The sequence below is a fragment of the Thunnus thynnus genome, chromosome 12 (assembly GCF_963924715.1).
Source record: "Thunnus thynnus chromosome 12, fThuThy2.1, whole genome shotgun sequence".
NCBI lineage: Eukaryota > Metazoa > Chordata > Actinopteri > Scombriformes > Scombridae > Thunnus > Thunnus thynnus.
Window position 1 is genome coordinate 27799106 of NC_089528.1, and position 24080 is coordinate 27823185.

General features: G+C 39.7%; 1 protein-coding gene across 5 annotated transcripts in view; it reads right to left on the bottom strand.

Moving 5' to 3' along the window:
* Positions 1–24080, bottom strand: part of LOC137194613 (receptor-type tyrosine-protein phosphatase N2-like) — a 251576-nt gene that overhangs the window by 97770 nt on the left and 129726 nt on the right. For all 5 annotated transcript variants that reach the window (XM_067606684.1, XM_067606682.1, XM_067606687.1 and 2 more), the window contains exon 12: positions 10053–10117. In XM_067606684.1, the coding sequence (XP_067462785.1) occupies positions 10053–10117 (65 nt within the window). The remainder of the gene's footprint in view (positions 1–10052; positions 10118–24080) is intronic.

Consider the following 24080-nt stretch of genomic DNA (forward strand, 5'->3'; position numbering starts at 1 on the left):
TTACCCTTTAAATCATTAACTCTGAATTTAAACTTTAATTTCGATTTCAAATACAATATAAAGAAACAAAACAGACACACAGAGGCAATGTTTGGTTTAATATATCTGATGGAAACTCTAAGAAGACAGGAGGCCGACAGCTAGGACAAGAAGTCCAATAATATTTAGTAACACAAGATGCAGGCTGTATCTGTTTTGTTTTAGTCCGAAAGAAGATATGCTCTCCAAAGCTTTAAAGTCATATATTGGAGACTTTTTAAGATCATCAAGTAATGTGAAATAGCTGCATTTAGTATATTAGACAAACAAGTGGAAAGTGCTGTTATTGCCACAAAGATGGACGAATTGGAAAAGACTTGATGACTTCAACTAATATGTTTTTACCTACATTGTAATCTGGTGGAGGAGCGGCCTTGGTGGAAAACTCTGGACCATGCAGTGACTATTCAATGAAAGAAGCAAATGTAGAGCACTTAGTATATCAGCAGCTTAAATGAAATACTAAGTTTGAGAAAACATCACTGAATAGCTAAATCCATATAAATCTAAATCAATTCTGCAAAGAGAACAATGTTATTGTAGGGTTTTTTCTGCAGCTTCAGTCTATATGGAACTATCACTATGGGTGGACAAAGGTCAATACTGACACAGAATATAAGTAAACTGCAATACTAGAAGGTATTCAGATGACTAATATCTCCTCCAAGGCTGCACAATCCTCCAAATCTGTTATTAGAATAGAAATAGTTTTACATTACAGGCTACTGCACATGTGACTGGTTTGTTTCATGCAAGAAAAGTGAAGTGAGAAAATAGGGAATATTTATCAAAAAATATCCTTTCTTAACAAATTATTACGTTCTGTTGTTCTAAAGCAAAATGTCTTCAATAAAAAGGTAGAGCACACATGCTGACGGACACCGGGGATATATCCCAGCATGCATCTGGCCCTCAGGCCCCCACGGTGAGCTGTCATTACAATATCAAAGGTCTCGGCCAGAGAGAAAAAGAAGAGCTGCCACTTCAACAGCCTCTCGATTCAATTTTTCACATGAAGCCATTTGAATATCTATGGCAGGAGATGCAGATGGATGCAGTGTACCCACACAAACACACACAAACACACACAAACACACACACACACACACACACACACGTGTAGACATATACGCACTCGCACTCACAGGTACATACACATGCACATACATATAAAAGCGTACACGCATGCCATTGTTCTGATCCTCTATGATTTATTTTTCCTCTTTGTGATGAAAATTACAGGTAGAACAGGGCACCGCGGCGAACAGACAACCTTGATCCAGTGTGTGGGAGTGTTTGTCTCTCCTTCATGAATATTCTCATTCAAATCCAGCTCTGTTTTCAGGCACCTGGGCAGGCAGCACACAACAATAATGTGTCACTACCAACGACGCTATCACTCCAGAACCCACAGAAACCACAGATAGGAATATATATGCTTGTCTGTTTTTATTTTATTTGCAAGTGAAATCATTGTGAGAACCGTTCATTGTGGCTCAGTTGGGTAGAGAAGGCTGTGTGAGCTATTCTGCTCAGCAAGACTCTTCTACAATATTGTGAAATGAGAGTGAACTCCGAAATCCAGATTATCTGTTGTGGATACAGATTACGTGGCGATTACATTCCACCGCCGTGCGTTAGATAACGTGACAAAAGCACAAATTGGACAGACCATGTTTATGTGCTTGTTGAATGAAAAGATTAGCTTGTTTAAATAAGTCAAACTGTTTTAGTTAGAGTTGAGATTATAGGCAACTAGATCAGGGTAACGTAAGGTTAGGACTGGGGACAGTCATGGATAAAATGAGAAAAAGCATGTGAAAATGTTTTTGTATGTAATTATTTTAGATTACTTTATTTTGTGCTTTATTGTGTATGTATTGATTTGTTTTGTAGCACTACATATACTGTACCTACATGTAAGGCCACAGGCTACATACTATATATGAACTGATTTATGTACAGTAAAGATTTAGGGTTATCAATTACAGGAAGCTGACATGAGGGCAAATATTCACATCCATCCAGAGAATATTTCAATGTCAGAAAAACTGTCTGATCCTGCCTGTTACTCTGCAGGCACTGTACACAGTGTGCTGAAAAATCCATTATATCTAAGTTTATCAGGCTGTTTCCATTAATCTCATAATGCCTGCAAGGTTGAATCTATGTATTACAGCAACAGGATAAAGGAGACTATATGTTCATGTTGCTTTTGGAGATTCTGCAGTGAATAAAGGCGTCATTGGGGCTTTCTAAACTCACCATCTATCCTAATACAACTGATATAAAATGTACTCATACCTTAAAGACAAATAGGTTCCTTATCAGTGTTTTTCAAAAATAACTCATGATTGTTTTCTGATCTGCCACCACTGTGGTTAAGGTTTGGTTAAATTCAGTAACTAAAGCTACTTGGTTGAGGTTGTAGACAAGATAGGTCATGGTTAAAAGAAGCAAGTGTTGACTGTTGATAGGAGACGGGATGTGAACTGAGGTCCCCTACGTAGCATTCAGAAGATTTGTACACCAGACCATTTACCTTGTACTCCTCCCTAAAGCTTAGTTCAGATCAGTGAATCACAACGAGACGAGACAAGATGGTTTTAGAATGTTGCTGAGAAAACCGCAGCGGTGCGAACTGGTTAGTCGCAGAGCGTCTGAAGCCGTTGCCTGAGGTCTCAAAAGACCTAGTTTGTCAAATTGCCAAGTGTAGTTTTGGAACATAAGCACAGGCCAGTACAAAAACATGGCAGATTTCTGGACAGAGGAGGCAGGGAGTATCGGCTTGATTGGCGTAGGCACCTTATCTCTTCCACTGCAGTAGCCAAAGATGGCTCCAGATCCTCGGTTTCCTAGCTCGCTGTCTTCGCCGTTTATTGATAAGTGTTACTACAAACGCTGCAAGCAAGTCACTGTCACTGTCTTCTACTTCCTTTTCTTTTCTTGCAAGGTAAACACAAACAGAAACCCAGTTATTTCACTTAATATAATGTATCAACGCAGAAGTAGTGGGGTACGCCAGTGCATCGTTGCTATGGAAACGGTCATCTGTGTCGGTGCGCATTGCTTTGATGTGAACGGCCCAGTTTTTGAACATTGACGATCAAACGACTTGGATTTTTTTGCAAGTTGCATCCAGTCTCGTTGCGAATCATTAATCTGAACTGGCCTTAAGATGTTTAACAACAGTATAACACGAGTATGCAAGATCGAGTGGCAGACATGGATATTTGTGGGCTGCTTTTCAGTATTGCTAAGTAGGCTAACGTAATCTGTGCCAGTGGAGAAGGTCATCAATCAACACTAGCCCACTCTGTTCTGATTGGCCACCCTCCGGAAGATGCCCCTCAGGAGGCTTCAAATTTCACTTCTTTTTCTTGTCCTTTACTCCAAATATAAACTTCTCAAATCCGATCCAAAATATGCAAGTGGACATGAACAACCAATGGAACAACCTTAGCAAGAAAGGCTACGGAAAAGATGTCCGTTTGTGGGTATGCGTGATCTGATGTCATCACGAGGAAGAGGTAGAGGTAACTTTACAAATGGAGCGTTCAGAGTAGGTTGAAACCCTGGTTTTTGTCTTGCAGGGAGCATTTTTTACATACGTTCACCTCAAGTTTTGGAACTTTAACCATGTTAAACACAGACATCCGACATTATAACAGTATAAAAATAACAGAAAATCACAAAAAGCATGATATGTCCCCTTTAATTAAGAGTATTCCAAAAATTTCGTATTGCACTTTCATAATGTTGGGGGACTTACAAGAGACAGAGTGAAGACATAATGGTCAATAGCTGAGATATCATGACTCAAACTACACAAACACTGGATCTTAGCTTCTACAGTAGATCTTCACTGCCTGGTAAACAAACACATCTTTCAAAATCAATGCCTCCAGTTTGTAATGCTAGCTAGATGTAACGCTTTCTGTAAAAAACTTTCGTAACCTAAGCCAAATCCACTTAGAATATTACACAGATGTTTTCCTGTTCCCTTATATGGTTCAGGAATCTATAAGTTTATAAGCGACACCTGATTTCACTGATGAGTTCACTCCTCTACAGCTCAAATCTTTGAAATCAGCTGCTGTAATTTTCAGTACTTGAATCAATCTGAAGCTAGCGTGTCTCTGTATGTGTAAAATTGAGTTTTCATGCCCTTGTGTAGTGAGTGTGTTAAGTGGTGATGGAAAGGGCCATCTACTGTTGTGTTTTGGGTTTTTTTTTTTTTTCGTTGTTTGTTTCATTAGCTCTTTCCCTCCTCCCTGCCTCCCTCTATTTGTGAAATCGCTCTTTCAGACAGATTGGAAGTGCCTTGATTTGCAGTGAACAAAGCGAGCTGGCCGGGGTGGAGGGGGATTAGTGCCACTCCAAGACAATTATAATCTGGTTGCTGCCACGGCAACCTTATCTCCTACCTCCTTCCCAACACACACACATTCTCTTAATTGGACGCAAGTCTCAGTGCGGAAACAACAGTGCTGAGTTCTCCGTGGCCTCGATGAGGCCTTGTTCAATCGCGAAGCCGCGTGAGGTGATGACGGTCAGACTGAGGGAAAATGGAGAAAGCCTTAAGTCATTTAACAATCAGCAGTGTGTCGTTTGAGGCTTTATAAAGAAGCTAAATGAGGATGTTTGAGATTTTAATGAAAGCTTGTAATCTATCAAAGCCACTGAGTAGTCACTGTGCGTCAAATGAAACCAAAAAACATGTTTATCTTCTGATCCGACAAAAGCGCCGCTGTGTCATTTAATGTCATTGGAATATACAACTTTGCATAATGTGTGGTCTTCATTGCATTGATTAGCAAAGGAGGTCAAGATAAACTAAAGTAGCAAAGAACATTTTGTTTTGTTGCTTATACTGTAATTAGTGAACAATACGAAACACAATGCATTACAGTCCAGCTCATTCCAATGAGACGACCACACCAGAGCTGGATATGGAGCCCAGTAGTTTTTCCATGAGGGAAAAGTTTTAGCCACGCTCACAGCATGGCACTATGGGGATGTCTGTGAGTCGGTCCACCACTTTGGTCAAGGCTGAAATATCTCTTTGACGGATTACCATTAAATTTTGTACAGACAGACACTGATGATTCTCAGAGGATGAACTACTACTATTTACTGACTTTTCCTCTAGTGCCAACACGATGTTTTTGAATTTTTGTGAAACATCTTGACAAATATTTGATGGATTTCCATGAAATTTTGGTACAGATATCCATGCTGCCCAGAGGATGACACCTACTGTCTTTGGTGGTCCTCTGACTTTTTCTCTAGCATTACCATAAGGTCAACATTTGTGGTTTTGAGTTAAACTATTGGATGGATTGCCATAAAACTGACATTCATGTTCCCCTAAGAATGAATTGCAATAATGTGGTGATCCCTTAACTTTTCATCTAGCACCATCATTAGGTTGAAAGTTGTGCAGTGATTTGGTTTATGACCAAATACCTGCAAAACTAATGATATTCCCATTAGCCTTAATACAAGACTGTCCGCACCAGAAAGACAACATAATTGGTTTGGTTTTTTAAAACACTTAAAATGATTTATGTTTACATTGTCCTGATAACTGCCCTCTTGTGGTTACATGACTAATGACTTTTCTGTCTGCGTTTCAAAGGCAGAGGTACTGTGATTTGTTAAACTACTGCAAAAATTTGCAGGATAGCAGTCGGGGTAGACAGAAGGGCATAAAAAGCAGGTGATTTGGACACCAGAGACTGCAGTAACTTGATGAAACGAGTCCTAACAAAAAGTGACAACTACCGAGATACTACCAAGAGAAGAAGGAGCAGACAACCTCACAGGTGATTTGTTGAATGTTTTCCTGTCAGTTGCACATGTCAATTGTGTTCAACTCAACTTGTTTGCAGACATGCACTCTTTGGGTTGCTCCCCTCAGGGTGACGCTACAGAATACCCCTGGTAAAGAAAAACACCTACAAGGGTTCTTTTATCCCAAATGCAAGTGTTGTCTTCAACAAACTATAGTAGACTTAAATATGGGAGCGTAGGCTGTACATCATTGGTATGAATGCATTTAATGTACAATTGAGAGATCTTTTGTTCTGTTAACGTGATGTTTTTATCTTGTGGACATATTCGAGGTTATGTTTTCCTGGATGAGACCAAGGACAACTTTCCTGCCTCGGTTGGACAATAAAGTTTATTCATTCTATTCAATTCTATTCTATACAAGTATTTTAGCAAATGGTTGACGAGCAGATTTATATGCCTAAAACTGAATTAACTGATTCTTTGACTCACTCTCCAACAAATTCCAGTCAACTATGTTTCAAGATACCTTGCAGTCTAACAGTCTGATTTGTCCTGGTCTCAGTAAATTTTGCATTTTCCCCTAATTTATTCAAGTGTTTCCTTTGTTTTGTAAATTGCCTGCATTTAGAGTCAGAAAAGTAGATATTTCCACCAAACACATCACATCAATATGCTTACTGAAGTGCATTTGCTATCCTGAATTCAAAAGAGCAAAATGAAGCAATGAGAAAAGGCAAATTACTGCCTCAATCTCTCAGAAACACGATACATGAGGAAAGTGTGGTCACGAATCATTAATGACCCACAATAAACGAACAGCTTGAGATGTGCTGACAATTGGACCGGACATGAAGGATGTTGAAGGACAACACTTCGGCCGCTGTAGGGACTGAACCTTTAAGACTCTCTGATGCTGCTAATCTGTCTGGTTCCTTATTCATAAACATATAATCCATAAAAAATGAACTGGTGCCTCTGAAGTGACTAAAAAATGTTTTTTATTGTCAAAGCGAAAACCAAATCCTACAACTTTATCTAAATTCAGTACAAATATACAGTAAAACAAAATAAATGTGACACCTTCATGTGTATTTCATTTTTATAAATAATTGATCTTATTGTTCTCTGAAGGATATTTAGCGTCTGGGACATTTTCTTGCATTCTTCCTTTGACTGATCTCATTGATTCTTTTAAATTAACTTGGTATGTTCCTTTGCCTTGTTGTAATGTAGCTTTTGGCATTAAAGACTTATTTTGTGTTGATCCATTGTATTGTATCCATTTAAAGATGTATACCAGCAAACATGAGGGCTAAAGTTGGGTTGCATCAGCTGCCTCATTCATGCTTCACAATCAGTGGCTCATTTATCAGCTGCTTGGCAACCAGTTGACAAGTAACGACCAATCATGTTCAAACAGATGTACATGGCAGCACTTGACACTTGACACTGTAGCCATGTTTCCATCTAATGTCGAGTGAATTTTAAGCAAACTTTTGAAATGTCATAAAAAAGAAATAGAAAAAGGAAAATGTGAATTAGACGTGTTTCTACCAACTGGTTTGGAGTGACTAAACTATGCAAAGTGTAGTTTCATCAGAAGTTGGCTGTAATAAACAGAGTAGTAATAGTAGTATTGGCCATGTTTTTGCATGTTATGGGAATATCTGGGAAGACGCTGACAGTGGAAACAGCTGATCAGCCATGTGAGTAAAATGTTAACTACGTCAGAACTTATCAGGCAAAGATGTTTCCCTATTTATTACATTAACTCTAAGGCAAAAAAGGCAAAAACCACCTTAAGTGAGCGTGAAAACTTTTTTGCGAAATTAAGGAAGGTTTTTTTGAATGACGCCGTTTTCATCAACCTTTTCTGATGCGATACTTATAAATGTGCATTAAAATATGTTGATGGCAACATGGCTTATAACTCTGCTGATGCACTCATGACAACGCTGTTTGCCTTCATAACTCCCTCCACCGCCCGACCTCTCTCTAGGCTGCAGTGTTGGTTAATTGTTGACTTTACCAAGGGCTAATGTTCATGTACAGTATGTTTTTAGGAGGATTAGTTCTCCCAGAAGGATCCACGATGCTGCAATGATTCTTTCGAGTCTTTTCAGCCAAATCTAACTGTATAACTAACTGTAAAAAATGATCAATTCCTTTACACAAGTGTGTCTGCCTGCAACGCCCAACAGGAACAGTCTCTCTAATATTTAAGGCCACTATGTTGTCTGTCTGAGCCTCTATCTATATATTCCACACCAGAGATGAAGAGGTGTTAGTTATTTCTGTCTTTCTTTAGTTCACATGATTCCTCAAGGAGGTTAGTTGAACATGGAACAAAAGAGACAAGTAAATAGACAGAAACACTTATTGCCCAGTAATTGCAATCAAATCGCAATCAAACTCTGACCTAAACCTGTTAGCAAAGACCTACTATGTAATTTAAAGAACGCATTAGTGTCTATGAATATGAGAAATTCCAAAAAATCAGATATAAACCTTTTTAAACTTCTTTTATTTCTATTTAAGGTGATTCGTATAAACTCCTCATGTAATTTCTATTCATTTATCGCACTTAGCATGCTGGATTGTCTGGTGCGTAAACTTATACAACCCCACAACAATTTATGTTCTGTTTTACTGTTTGACTGTTTTGTCTTTATTGCTTTTATTGCATGTTATTTCTCTCCATTTCCTTTGCTACGGCAACAACTTAATTTCCCCACAGGGATCAATAAATTTTCATGTTATCTTCATTTCGAATACACCCAGGCATCAGTGAGAAAATTTGAATTAATTTCTCTGCCTGTCAAATAAACCTTTTCATAGACATGCAGCATTCAAACGTGCAGGCCTGTGGAAAATCTCCTCACAGTCGAGCCTCGATATCTATGTGCGTCCAAAAGAAAACAAATCCGTCTCCTCAGCATTCTTGATAAACTAACTTTTCTTTTTTTTTTGTATTTTTAAACCTGCCAGCTGTGATGTAGTATGCTAATATTCATATTTTACAGTGTATGATAAAACTATAAGAAGCACAGTATGGGGTGATGATGGATGTTTTGTTGCAAGGTTGAAACGCGCCGCCTGGTTTTTGCTATTTCTCTGTCTGGCAGCCTGTGATGGAGGGATTTTTCTGCTTCTCTCCTTCTCTCTCTCTCTCTCTCTCTCTCTCTCTCTTTCTTACAACAGAGGTTCAATTGGCCATAATTGGCTCCTGTTTGCAGCCAGGTATTGATCCCTTTCGATAGACCCTCCACCCCCACGTCCCCTGCCTCCCTCCCTCCTCCCAGCTTCTCTTTCCTTCATTCTCCTTTTACTTCCCTCCTCCCCCCTACTTCTCCACCCATTTCTCTCACAGACCTCGCTGCTGCTGCCACTTTGATAAGCATGGTGAATGGCGTGCCGTCATCGGTGCAGACTAACTCTTGAATCAATAGGCGAGTGCAGACGCTCAGCAGTCTATTTACCGCAGAGATGGTGGAGAAGAATAGCAATGCTGAGAGATGAAAACCAAGAGGGAGAGAGGCTGAGAGAGAGAAGGCGAGAGGTGGCAGGGAGGGAGTGGGCGCCAAACATCGGCAATGTTGTTTAGATTTTTTTCTTCTCGAGATACTACTCACTTATTTTATTCACTATTTTATTATATATTGATTTAAACAAGCGCTTTTAATAGAGTAAATGACAAAAGTGAGAAAGAAAGGAAAGAGGAGGTGAAAGGAATATGGTTCTTCAAAAAGTAAAAAACAAGTTATTATTTGAAATTCTGACAATGTTCTTTCCAGAAATGAAGCTTGTCTAAATGAATAGAAAGATTTCCTATCATGAAGAAAGTGAGAACTGCAAGATATAGCTCAATAGCAGGGAATTTTTTTTTTTGTAAAATGTACAAACTGTTTCTTTAAGAATATTTTCTCAATGCTAGACTTCACATTTCAATGTTCTGACACCACTGTCGACACACTATGGTCTGGGTTGCTGTTCATGGATTGAGCTCGGCCTCTAAGTATCAATGAAGAGACATTTTGGGGCAGATCCATTGCTGTTTCACAAGACGATTCCCACATACACAAAGGTAAATGGTTTTCATTGCACTATAAGATGCTTCTGATTATATTTCAGTAAATCTCGGGGATGCAGACTCATATCACAATTCGTGACCACCTGAACCTTTAATTTAAATTGTGAAAAGGTTTTGTACTCACATCGGCGACCCCGGCCTCCAGGATATTGAGCTTGGCTTCCTTCTCCACAGCCACTTTCTGCTGAACTACAGTAAGAAAAGAAGAAGGGGAAAAAAAACAGCAGCCATTAATGAATTGAAAAACGTCAAAGACAGATTTTCAGAAGTTTTACAGACAATAATATGAAATATTTTCTCAGCCTGTGACTGAGAAAAAAACAGAAAACAGAAGCTAAATCAAAGCATGGATACAATAATCTGCATAAATAATCTTGAGTACAGTCCTCTTCGTCGCCTTGTGTATCGACCTCCATGTAGTTTACACTGAACTTCGAAATGTGATTAATCCCTGGTGTCCACCATAATGTTCAGTATGCACCCATGTGTGTACAGTAGCTGCCATTAATCAATAGCATGAATTCTGCCAGCTTTTAAACTCTGCGCTCAACTGATCCACAGAAAATCTATCTATGCTTCCTTATCCCTCCTGAGCTTTAAACACACGACTTCCCGGACCTTTCCAGAAAAAAAACAGAACCTCATTCGTCCAAATGATTTAACTTAGAAATGAGTGAATCTAAAATAGTCCACCATCATAGGGTTAAGAAAAACATCACAGCGATTTTGAGTTACGATCACTATCATTATCATAATCAACAAATTAAGATTCATAAACAATAAAATAATAAAACAGTCCTGCAAAGTTAAAGCTGCCCCTTTAAACTTGGCACTCTGGAGGCCCCAAGAAGCAGCAAGAGAGAAAAAAAAAAAAAAAAAGTAATGAAAGTCTGAAGTAAGTAGTCCTAGCGTGTCTTCATCCTGTTGATTGAGGGCAAGACGTCAGCAAAACACTCAATGTCTGGGAAGGCAGAAAGGTGTGAGGACTTGTCTACATTAACACCTGACATCACTACGACTTGAGTGGTAAATCCTCCAGCAGGTCAACGTTTTCAATTATGCAGGGACACGTCTTTTGACAACCTGAGATTTCGGTACACTTTCGGTTACATTATTGACAGTATGAATTATAATGACTTTGATGACTGACTTGCCGTCGTCAAGTTGAAACTTTTATACGTCAAATACTTTGCAAAACTATTGATATTTTCAGCAATGTCAAGTGTAGTTTGTGTTTAGTGGCCAAATGGCGAAACGGTGGAAAACAGCACTGTCATTGTGAGCATACTGCTATGCTAGTTTTAGCATTTAGCTTGCTAGTGAAGCCTCACAGAGCTGCTAGCATAGCTGTAAAATCCTATAGTTTTGTTGATTTGTGACTTTTTATGTAAAGAATATTTTGCTTTGCTTGGTTGGAACAGTATTCATGTGATAATGGTGTTTACTTTGATGTTTTTTTACTTCTTTACTACACATTTAGACATTTTAACTTAAAGTTCAGAGGCAAGACTGTTCTCTCTGTACACCACGCTGCAGCTATCCTTTAATCTACAGTGAATGCATACACTGAAATATGTATTTTAGTGGATAGATGGTGAAGTAGCCGTGTAGATGGGGTTATCATGTGAGCAGTCCCATATAAAAACAATCTGTGCCATCAATCGCATATAAGTTTTTCAGTCTTGACACTCTTATCACGTGCTTGTGAAATAGTGGGAAGGTAGTTGTTCAAAGTCATACCGTTCGGGTCGGTGAATTGGTTGGTGATATTGGCTGTTGAGAGGGATAAACTCTTTTTTATAAAGCTCTGGTAAAAGTTCAGTACAGAAGATCATTTCTCTAACGTTTTCTTCTGTCGGTGAATTTCTGCTATTTCTTTTCCCTTCACAGTATTTCTAAATCCACCGCATTGTAACTATCCTTTAAATTAAAGGTGAGCGCTTAGCCCACAGTGAAATTTGGAATTTAACAGACAGGTGGTGAAAGTGGTGGAGTCATTGGGGTTATCATGTGAGCACTTCCCAGATATAAACGTTTGCTGAATTAGGCCAACAACACCTCCACAGGGCTCCACAATAAATTCTGCCGTTCCAGAACCAAATGAGCTATTACTGTAGCATATCTCCACTTTATGAAACATGAATTCTTCACCTGACCTGCCGCCAGGCAAATATTACAACAAATTTCCGCACAAATAGAATTAAAGTCTCCAAAGAGCTCTCTTTTTTTTTTTTTCTCCATCACCTTAAAGGGAAACAAATGGAGAGCTACAATTGAAATTCATGGCGGAGCGCATATTAAAGCCTGAACAAAATGTTGTGAAAGAAAAAAAAAAAAAAAAAAAAGAAAGGATACATAATTACATTCACTTTGCTTTGCATCTGAATACACCGGTGTGGAGACAGAGAGCGAGTCTCCTTTGTGGACACACCAGGCAGATGAAGGATATGCAAATAGCGAGCCTTGACTCTGTCATAGTCCTCCAAATTCACCAACAGCTTTTATAATTAGTATTTCAGTCTGTCAGAGCATCATTTGCCGGTCAATATATGCCATGTGTTGTGTAACTACAGACCTTGACCTTAAACACTATTGTCTAAATGAGTAGCTCCTTAAAATGTACAAAAACCACATGATTTACCTTTGGGCACATAAATACATACATCTCTCTAATACCTATGAATAATAGCACTTCAATGTACAGATACAAAGTATGTGCATGTCATGATTAATCTGCGCTTTCGTTCTATGTTTTTATGTTATGTAAAATATGAATAATAGACTCCTCTAGGTAACTAACACTGTAATAAAAGCACAGTGAAGTGTTACTGTTTCTAATGGAGTTGGAGCTGACTGGTCGGCGTCCAGGCCCCAGACAGACATATGAACACCTTGTCGGCTATAGCCAAGTGGGTCGACGTGCCTTAATAGTGCTGTCAGCGGGTAGCGACTGCAGGCTCAGCTCACTTCTGTGAGAAATAGAAGCTGAAGTGGCTGAATTGGTTTGTCAGCATCGTCTCTTCTCTTGTTCACAGAGCAGCATCCGAACAGACTTCTGCTTCAGCGTTACACGTGTCCGACGGAGACGTCGGCTGCTTCTCGTTTCACTTCTCAAATGTCTTCCGCACACTGCCGTCTCAGGTGTTTTCAATCACCCGTCGAAGGCAGACACAATTGTTGCAGCATCACTTAATGGGGTGTGGTCAGATGTCCAACATGCTTGAGTGGTTGAGCCAGTAAAGAGGAGTGCAGCAGCTGTATGTGATTAGAGGTTGATTTGTGTTTTGGAGGCTACATTAATTAATTGACATTTACTTGCAGTTGCATAAGTTTCTGTAGTCTTTAAAAGCTTCCACATGACTCTTTCTCATGCTTACTATATATCATATCATTTCCACTTTGCTATATTAATGCAACTTGTTTTAAATGTTACCTACTGTACCCCGGCTTGGGGCTGAAACCAATGTGGAAATACCTTAAAGTGCAATGCCACCAACAGCTGCTAGATGCTGCCTCCAAAAGTTCTCAGATTCCAATTTAGTCTCATTCAAAAAGAGTCAACTTCTCTCTAAAAGTCATTTATTTTTTCAGCGAGTCTCTATTAAGTGTGGCTGGTGGTCATTTTTGGAAAGTATTGCTCCATTAATGAGATTTGAAGACTTATAGTAGGCTTTGGTGTCTGCTGTGTGAGCATTGATTGACAGCAGTTTAAAGCTACTTGATTACGATACCTGCACACGTTCGCCCAAGTGTGCACCACTCGGTGTTCCCAGTAAGCTAGCGTTCACTTCAGGTAGTGGGGCATGTTTCCAGAACGTGAAACAACACCCTGCACTCCTTAAGGAAGGTCCTGACTCCAAACGGCAAAAATGGCGCCAACCACAAGCTGCAACTCTGGGCTTCAACTGAGCTCCAGTTCAAACCAATGGGTGATGTCACACCTCGCTACGTCCATGTTTATATAAAGTCTATGGTGGTGGCAAAATGGATACCCCCCCCCCCCAGGTATACTGGTGTTGCTTCTATGACAAAATAGTTTTTGTGATTCAGCTAATATAATAGCCACCTGCATGTTGGAGTCTCCGGTTGTTTGACACCATCAAGACATTTTTCTATCGGTCGATTTGCTGTAACAAGTTCACAAAAGTTGTGTAAGCTCCACTTGGATTTAGTTTCCCCCTGAATCTGGCCTCTAGAGTACCCTCAGTTGGCTATGAGTAGAGTGTCAGATTGAGATGTTCTAGCAAGACAGTAAATACTGCAGTAATACAAAAAAAAAAAAAAAAACACTGCAGTGCAGTGTACCAGAAAAACTCAAGACAAGACAAAATTTTGGCAGACCGCATTCAACCATCGCATCTGTCTCACCAGAGAAAGGATCGCGACTGCCAATCATTTTTTGAAAAAGAATGAAGAAGACAGTTTTAAGCAGATGTCATGCTGCTGGCCAAAAAAACACACACCTGTCTGGGTTTTTTTTTGCCAGTTATCACATCTCGATCTGAGAAGTTTCATTTTCTGGGTGTAATAAGGATAAAAGGAGGGTGAGGAGTGGTTCGTTTATAAGTTTGTGTTGTAGCTTCTGTGGCTATAAACTCTGGCCTCTAGAAGTAAATAATGAATCTTGAATAACTTAGCCTCATTTTACAGATAAGAATCAGTTGTATTTGTTTCAATCTGATGCTGTCAATTCTTTTGTTAGTGTTTTTTTTCTTTCAAACTGTTTATACTGGCACTTACTTTGGAATAAAAGCTTAAGTGGTGCCAATGCATTGATTTTCTCAAGATGTTTTAAAGGATTAATTAAGTTCAAATAAAAAACAGACGGATATGGTAAACAGCAGGCAACTTCGGGACTAGACTCAGTAAAAAAAACTAAAGACTTTGTCACCTAAAGTGCCTTTAGTAATTGGTGAGGCAAAACCTATGAATCATATCTGCAGGAAAGCTTAATTGACAGGCTTAGACACACACACACGCAGAAACACCTACATAGACACACACACATTTAATTTGTGATACAAAAATCAGAGTAAAAAAGCCTGATATACCCAAACACAAACAAACATGAAAGCACTGAACATGATTTTCGTTGGGAGGGAATCAGAAAACTCTGCAGCAACACGGGCGCTCGTCTGGTTCCCCGGAGTGACTTGCCACGCAGCCAGCGAGCGTGACTACAGGCGGTGAGCTCCCTCTAATTAGCCAACAAGTCTTTGGACCTCCCAACACCGCGGCACTGCGGCCTCTCCGAAATGTAGCCAAGAGCTATCCGGACCATCCATTCCTCTCCTCTCCTGCAGACTACAAATGAGTCCAAGTCGAATGAGAGCACTGCTCGTGAACAGGCGAACTGAGATGCCTCATTTGTACCCCAGCGAGCTTTCTCTCCAAAACCTAAATTGGATCCATTTTTAAGAAGCTGCAATGGGCTCGGTGTCGTGATCAGACCGACTGGCGACTTTTCTTTTAGCCTGGAAGGCGGTGGAGTGTGAAAATAAGCCGTAATGTGACAAAATGGGAATGAAGCATCAACGGACTGCAGACTGAGAGCAAGATGAAGGGAAATGATCTATACTCAGATTATTCTCTTTTTTCCATTTCAAGAATATTCCATCTTCCATTGTACCTCTCAGATACATTTGGACTGCAGGGGAAAAAACGGGGCCTGAAGGAAGTAACGACGACCAAATCTCATTTCTACAAAAGGGGCCCCTTTATTTTCCCTCCAAAACACACAGAGGCGCTTCATTTGTCACCCGGGCCGCCCCTGTCCTGAATTTTGCTTTATGTTAACTCAATGTATCTGAGGCGCCTAGAGGGAAACACAGCGAGTGCCGGGGATTCAGAAATGCTTCATTTTTCACTGTTGACAAAAGGGAAAAGCCCAGGCTGGCTCCACGAGTCCTGGACCGACAGAATAGATGCTTTTGCAGCACCGAGGGGTCGTTATTTCAACCATTAACCACCCCCCACCCACCCCCTAACCCACCCAACCTCCATACCTCTCACTCACCCTCCCGGGTACATTTCAGGAGCCGTATAATGAGAAGAAAACAACAGCCATCCTTCAAAACCAACGGCAGGGAGAGCAGCGCAGCACCATCACTGCAGTGACACAGTACAGGGATGTAATCACATTAGTTCATCATGAGAGCGACGATCCCTGGCTAAATTAAAATATATCGCTGGCGTTTTTTTTCCTCTGCCCTTACAACGTCTGGTCTGATGATCCCGACCATCACTGAATGTCTTGGCCGGCAAGAAAAATGATGCAGCTAAATTAAGAGGAAAAAAAAAGCTAAAAGAAAAGAAAATCCAGGAGAAATTATAAGAATTGAACCTCCAAGTATACAAGCTGCTTTAAAAACCCATCTGAAGAGTTTTGCACCTAAATGAGAGCACACATTCACGTAATAAAGTAATATGTGACAGGAAATGATGCAAAAATATCCTTTTAAAAAACATTTTTTTCTTTAAATAGCAAGTTTTGATACTTGTTTGAAACTTTTGGAACACAATAAATTGAAAATAACTGACTAAATGACTAAATTACCTTATAAACACAACTAATTCAAAGAAACAAATAAAAACAAATAAGTTAATGTATCACTATAACAGATTGTATACTCTAAACTTCACTGTAGACAAAATAATGTCACCATCTCTTGGAAAACAACAAAGCCAAATAGTATTTTCAACCATAAAAGAGGCAATTTTACGATTTGCAATCTACTTTTAAAGCAACATAGTCAACTAAATTATCGGTATTTCAGAGTGTTTAATTTTATTCTCTATCGAGCTGCTCATCACTTACGGCAACAATTCTCTGATGACGGATAAGAATCAGATTTCAGTCATTTCAAGTGCAACGTATTTGCTGCTTAATGTCGACGTTGAATGAACAGGATTAGAGCTAAAACTGCAGGAGTAACAGCGTCAGCATAAGCAAAATACTGTAAAACTGCAACAAAGCTAAAAAAAAAAACATGAATATGATGAACACACCTCAAATACTTGTAACCTAACATGACCCACCTCTTTGTCTGAAATGACTTCACAAACTCTTTCCTCATGAAGTGTTTACATCGTTTCGTCTCACATACTGTATCATTTAAAGCTCGCGGTACACACAAACACACACACATCTCGAAAATTTTGGAAATTAACTCATCTCATAATCAACATATGATAGTATTTCTGTCAAAACAGATTTGCCTGTCGTTTTTTCAAAAACATCTTAATTAGATATGGTTTCGCTCCCACTTGCATTAATTTGATTTTCGATATCAACTTTTCAGCCTTCAATCTGTTCTTTGTTGCCCCCTCCACACACCCCACCCCTGGGTGTTATTGCCTGCAGTAATCTTGGATGCTGTGTGTGTGTGTTTGTGTGTGTGTGTGTGTGTGTGGTGTAGGTGGGTGGGAGGGCATGAAGACAATGCCATGTGTAATTAAATTCAAAAGCAGGGGGTCGAAATGGCATCCAGGGCCACCTGGGGGACGAGAGACCATTAAGGGAAGAGAGAAAGAAGCAAAGAGAGAGAGAGAGAGATGTGAAGAGAAGGAGAAAGGGTGACAGACAGATGGGGGGGAAAGAAATGCCAAAATGAGAGCTGGGTGAAAGAGACGGATAAAGAAGGGGTGAAAGAGGACTTAGAGAACGAGAAAGAGAAGATGAGGGAGAGGGAGAATGTAAACGGAGGGAAGGAGGGAAGTGGGAAGACGTTTATATACGTGGCTACAAGGAGCACTAAAACTTTGCAACAGTTTGCTCAAAAGTGAAGCTAAAGGTAGAAAAGAAACTTGTGAAAATGTGAACAATCTAATGACTTGTGTGACCGTGTTACTGAGGTCAGGTGATACAACGAGGCTGAATATTTTCTTTGCAGTCCTGTAAAGTTTTGTTCTTTAAGTAGAGCAGAAGTAGAGGTATTATTGGTTCCCAAAAACCCATTAAATAGTTCATGAAAAGAAATAAGATAAGATGTGACAAAAGATAAGACCTAAACCTTCACCTCCCTCACAGTCAACAGACAATAGGAAAGGATGCGTGTTGACGAAATATTAATCCTATACAGTTTTATGCTCCAGAAGCATGAAAGTCTTGTCAAGGTGACTTAAAACTGGAAGATGTCATTTACTCTCAACTGAAAAGAAGAAACATTTCAGGAAAAATGTGAGATTTACAATGAAGTTTATAGTTATTTTCTATAATAATAATAGAGTGTAGTTATGTGCTGGATTTGCTGTTAGGTAGCGTACGTCTACAGGTTGGTGAAACTAAAATTGGGACTGAAAAGGAGAAGAATTGCAAAGGCTCTGGACACAGTGACAGTACAGGAAATGTTTCCAGGAATTGTACAAGTGATTGCACGTGTATCGCATCTCAAGGAGAATACTTTGAAGAGGATCAGAAAGGTACTACTAAAAGATTTACAATGACATTTTTTTTAACAATACCAGGAATTTTTGGCTTCCCTCTCATACAATAGCGCAGCATTTTCAGGACCTACTTCAGGGCCAGATGGACTCCCCAACAAGCAAAAAACTACACACTTCTGACTTAAATTTATAACGTTTTTATGGTTGACTTACTAGCAAACAATTGCCTGCTAGTAGTGATTCTGTTCACCTGATGATTTTAAGTCCAGTATTCATTCTCCTTATAGCTCTGGTTTGGTCTCCACCAACTCCTTTTAGCTGCTAGATGTTCCACTTCATTCACCAGCTGGTCATTAACTTTGTCTGTGTGTTGGTTTACCGCTGTGCAGATAACGTAGAGTGGGTTCATCTGAGCTGGTTTGCTAAAAAACAGAGCTATGCTGTAAACGCAACCTAAAAGAGGCCAAAGAACTCAGGAGACCTGCTGAGTTAGGTGTTGATTCATTGGAAGTTCGTAAATATGACTGATCTTGAGCCACTTGATTTATTGTTGTTAATATAAAAGAACTATTGGTTAGTGGTCTTTTAGGATGGCTGTGTAGCAGCTGGACTTTAAAGCAGGAGGCTTGTGGCAGAGGTTAGTTGCAGACCAACCAGATCTTTATTTCACCCACAATTAAGATGTGGTACCATAACAGTCATAATTCTCATAAAATACTGTGGACCACATGCAGCAAGTCACTCTGACAGCGGCAGTGTTTGATGGAAACTGGCTGCCTTATAAAGCCTTCCACTGGCAGCGACCAAAGTATAATGAAATCTGCCGCTCACTTGACATCAAAACTACACAAAACACAACAAATACATTAAAAAAAAACATCCATACTACACTAATGTCAGGTAGTCTGCATGATCTTAATTTCTGTTACACATTACAGTAGAATCACAGACAACCTGAACAGCAGATTAAAGTACACTAACACCCCTACACTAAATACTATACCTCCAGAACCTTTAAATCAGTGCTCAGATACCCTGCGGACTCTGAATGTAGTGTTAACTGTTGCTTGATTGTACAATAACATAATGTGTAATGTTTGTGTTCAGGTCATTCACCTCTGTTGTGTCTCCTCTCCAATCTATCACCATTTTGGCAAAGGTTATACCACAATGAGCTCATTATATTGAGGTAACCAAACTAGCTACACTGAGTGCATATATTTGTCTCTACAATCAGTTCCAGCTCAGAGGCAGCTACGATATCTACAAGACACATATCATAATCCTAACCATTCGATTGTGCCTTATGTCTTTTACAAGTACTGTATACAAACTGTGCTACATAATACTAGTAATGAAGAGGACCTTTATTACAGGGACCATTAAATTAACTTTGCACAGAAGAATTGAACTATCAGATTGAGTTCTTCTCTACAATGATCCACTCTTAAAATTTCATGACAATATTGTGGTTTTTGTATATTCTCTGACGGTATTTAACACACATTTCCTCACAGAACGAGATCTGAATTTACCTACAACAGCACGATGTAACCTCTTTGTTGCCATAAAGTTACTATCAGGGTGACTGAGTCCATACCTCCCATTATGGATATTTAGTTGAACTCAGGCATTATCCAGATAAAATTACACAAACACCGTAATGAGTTTGTTTGCCTTGTTGCGTTGAACGCTGTTCACCAATTTAATTGATGACATTTAGCTCTTAGCTTCTGCTCTGTTTGATTCATTCACATTTTAAAAGGCTGGTATTAAACACCTCTATTAGTTTACATAAACAATTCATTAAGCTGATATGACACTGGGGACCCCGGCAGGAAAACATAACCCGACCACCCACAACAATTAATGACCTCGCATCAGCCGACGCCTCGCTGCACTGAGACAGGAAGCCTTATTCCACTAACAAGCGTTCATTAGCAGATCACCGCTCACACACTGAAACATAAATCCAAATAAATCAGCCTTTTTTTTTTTTTTTAACCTCTGTTTTTACATCCACTTCCTGTTTGACATTCACATAATATATATAGCCACCACTCTTCCACTGGAGCAGTTGGGAAGTGTGTAAAAAGAAGGGTTTTTTTCTTACCGAGAGGGAATTGTCACAAAAAACTAATATTCCCCAAGTGGAGGTGACCTTTGAGAAATCGAGTCTTGAGTCATAAAAGCTAATACATCACAAATGGAAGTGACCTCAAGTATGTGGTGGTGGTGGTGGTGGTGGGGGAGAGGAATAAAATAAAATCCTGTTCTGGTTGCTTCGGTGTGATGACAAACTGAATTTGTGCAGATTATGCCTCCGGTCTCTGTGTTTTCCTTCCTCCTTCCCTTCCTCCCTTGCCACTTCTTTTGTCTCCTCACTTCTCCTCTCTCACTCCTATGAATCCATCTCCTCCCTTCTCCTCTTCCATCTCTCTATTGATGTACTTCTTGTATTCTGATCCTTTACTCAAGTAAAAATACTGATACAGGAATTTAAAAATACTCCATCACAAGTAGAAGTCCTGCATGATAAGTCCTACTTCAGCAAAAGATTAGCACTGCTTCTTGTACATCAGCACAATTTTTTTTAAGAAAGTGACTACAGTATTGCTTCCACAATGACTTTGACTATTTTAAATGTATCATAATAATTATTCGGTTAAGTTTTGTTTGAACATCTATGATTTTTTTGGTACCAACTCTGTGACTTTGACATGAGAGGCTGCAGTTCACATCCCACCTCCTGCCGACTGTCAGCATCGTTACCCTCCCTTTAGATCAATCACATAGTCTTTGTGCCTAAAATCTAACCAAACTTATTGGTAACTGTCGTTTGTCACAATGTTGGAAGGCGCAGACATCGGACAAACAATGTTGTCCTGCGATAAGAGTGCCAAATCAGAAAACACTGACTTAAGGTGACTTTGGATGGCAATTACAGATTATCTTCATTCATTTTATTGTTTATTGTTTAGTTTGGAGGACTTGTGTGTGTCTGTAGCACCGAATGTCAAAAACTATCAAATACTGAAAACATGTCTGCTCAGATTTGTTATCTTTTTTTTATGTTTTCTTTAATCAGGTAGATTTAAATCGGATATTTGCTAATTTTAGATTGCATTTTGTTCAGGTAAAGTTCTTGTTGACTGTTTATATTTAGACAACATTTAACATTATCATTCTCTCCTCTTATCTTCTCCATCCATAGTCTTTCCTCATGACTCTTTCCTCTCGTTCCCTCCCATCTCCTTTCCTCCTCCCTCCCTCCCTTTCCTGTCTGCTCACTTCTATCTTCTTACCACCACTTTCTTATCCTCTCCCCTCCTTACCTCTCCTCTCCCATCCCTCCACAGCAAAGTGTTTGTGAGGGGGGTGGGGGTGGGGGGGTGTTTATAGGGCTGATAAGTGGCAGATGACGATCGCTTGGCGGGGCCCGGAGATAAGGATGCCAAAACTGAGGACGCCATCTATCAAACCTCCCACGGCCGAGCCAAGCATCACCCAGCCGAAGTGCGAGGGAGCGAGGGAGGATAAGGAAAAGGTAACAGCTCTCCATCTTCAGACGCAGGAGGAACTCCCTGACAGAACGGCCAACATGCAGTGGATAGTTTCTGTAAATAATGCTCAATGTTTGCTTTAGTGCCAGACGGGAGGGAGTTTACCGCATAAAGACGATTCAGCTCAGCGCAGGTAAGATACTGACTGCAGACAAGAAAGGAGTTTTAAAATGTTTTGCTTCTATTAAGAACGATGAAAAAGAAGCACTGCCTGGATCAGATTGTAAAATATTTTCTGTTCACAAGTGATAAAAGAGATACTTTTTTTGGGCCCTAACTAGTCTCTAGTCTGGCAGACGTGGAAAAGTTTACTCCGGCAATTACTGTATCTGCATTTCTGCTTTTTTTTTGTTGCACTGTGTGTCTAAACTTCTTGGTAATGATCGTGCTGTTCTGATGTTGTGAGCTTTACCCATTTAATATCCATAGATATTACATCAAGCATGCCCTCTGGCTCTAACAACATCAAATATATTACAAAGTGATCGCCATGATTAAAACTCTACGGCAATACTATTGCAGTGAAATTGTAGCTGCATACTGGAGACTTGGTTGATCCAGTGGATGTTTTTAGTATCAAATACTCACCTACTGTTGATGGTTTCAACCTGAATGAGGAACAACAGCAGCTGTAGCTTCAGTTCATGTCAGATAAAATGGATTCCAAAGCTGACATGTTGATGGATGGAGTCAATCATGTTCAGAGGTGGAAAAAGTCATATTTTGGACCAAAACCTGTCTAGGTATTCCATAACCAAAGATATGATTGATGGGAGTGGTCTAATGGCAACAAGTTTCAAAGACGAAAGGGTGTCAATAAAATGCATCAACTTTCTCTCAAATGACTCCAGTTCCTCTCCTGTCCAACCATATACTTAGCATTTCCCGAACAGTCATGGTTTTGTCAAAACACAGCTAAGTACACTATTTCCATTTCATGCTACGGTGCTCCAACAATAGCTGTGTTATCAATTTTCTTTTTAAAGTGAAAATATGTGTTAAATAAGTGTTTGGAACATACTGTGCGTGCAGATAAACAGTGGAAAAGTGGATCATGAAGCAAGTTTCTGTGTAAGTTTTCTTACGTTTTTCCCACTGTGACTATTGGAGCCCATTGTAAACAACATGGATTCAAGCTGACCACAGCTGCTGTCCTCTCTGACTGAAGAAAGTACCACTTTTAACAACCACCTTTTCAGTCTACAGGGGGTAAGTATTTTAATATCGAAGAGCATGGAGTATCACTTCAAGCTTTGTTTTGCCCACGTAGCTACAAAGGACTACAACCACAGGGCGTTTCAAACCCATCGATCACTTGCTCTGGTCTGAATCAGTGGATGAGTTGTAAACTTGTTCCCTTTGGTTCTGTTTCCTTTCACATAGAAAAAATTCCAAGCGTATCAAAATGCATCACTAAAAGCCACGTGAGAACGTTCACGCATCTCACTGGTCAGATGCGTAGACCTGTAAACACGGGAAGAAGGTCCCGAAGAAGCTGTGCGAAATCGGATAAATTACCTCAAGTGATGTCACTTGAGTCAGCATCGGTTGGGGCTGAAGAGTTTGACTTTTTTTTTAATCTGGGGGTGTGACAGAAGTGAGGTTACCAGACCTCTGTAGCCCGCTCCTCATCTATATTTGAGGCTAGCGGCTTGAGGCTCCATTGGCTGCTACTAGCATATCATACCCAAATCTCCGACCAAGCTGTTGGCAGTTGGGTTGCATTGTGGGTAATGTAGGTGCTGAGTTTTGACAAGGACGAAGAATGTGTGGAATAAAAAAAGACACCATCTCTGGTTCTGCTACATTGCTTTTTGATCTTTTAATTTTTCCTAAATTGTCCATCACGAGTCTAAATCAGTGCAGAGACGTGGGGTTGATATCAATCTTCTCCTTTAACTCTTAAACTATTCCTTTAATGAACTCCAAACAGCCTGTATCAGATCCTGTTCGGCGTGAAGCTCTGAAAACCAAATAAAAGTGAAAGAAATGCCACCAATGTGCTTAAAACTATTTGTCACAAAATCAGGAAGTATCCCCTTTAAATGCCTCCTCTCTGCTGTTCACTTGTAACATAATTACATACGGTATTTCATTTTAAATACATAATTAAATGTCAATTGGCTTATTTACCAGTGTAAAAACATGAAACATGGTATTATAATCAGGTTATTTTTCCATATCATTGCCATTAAAAATGTCAA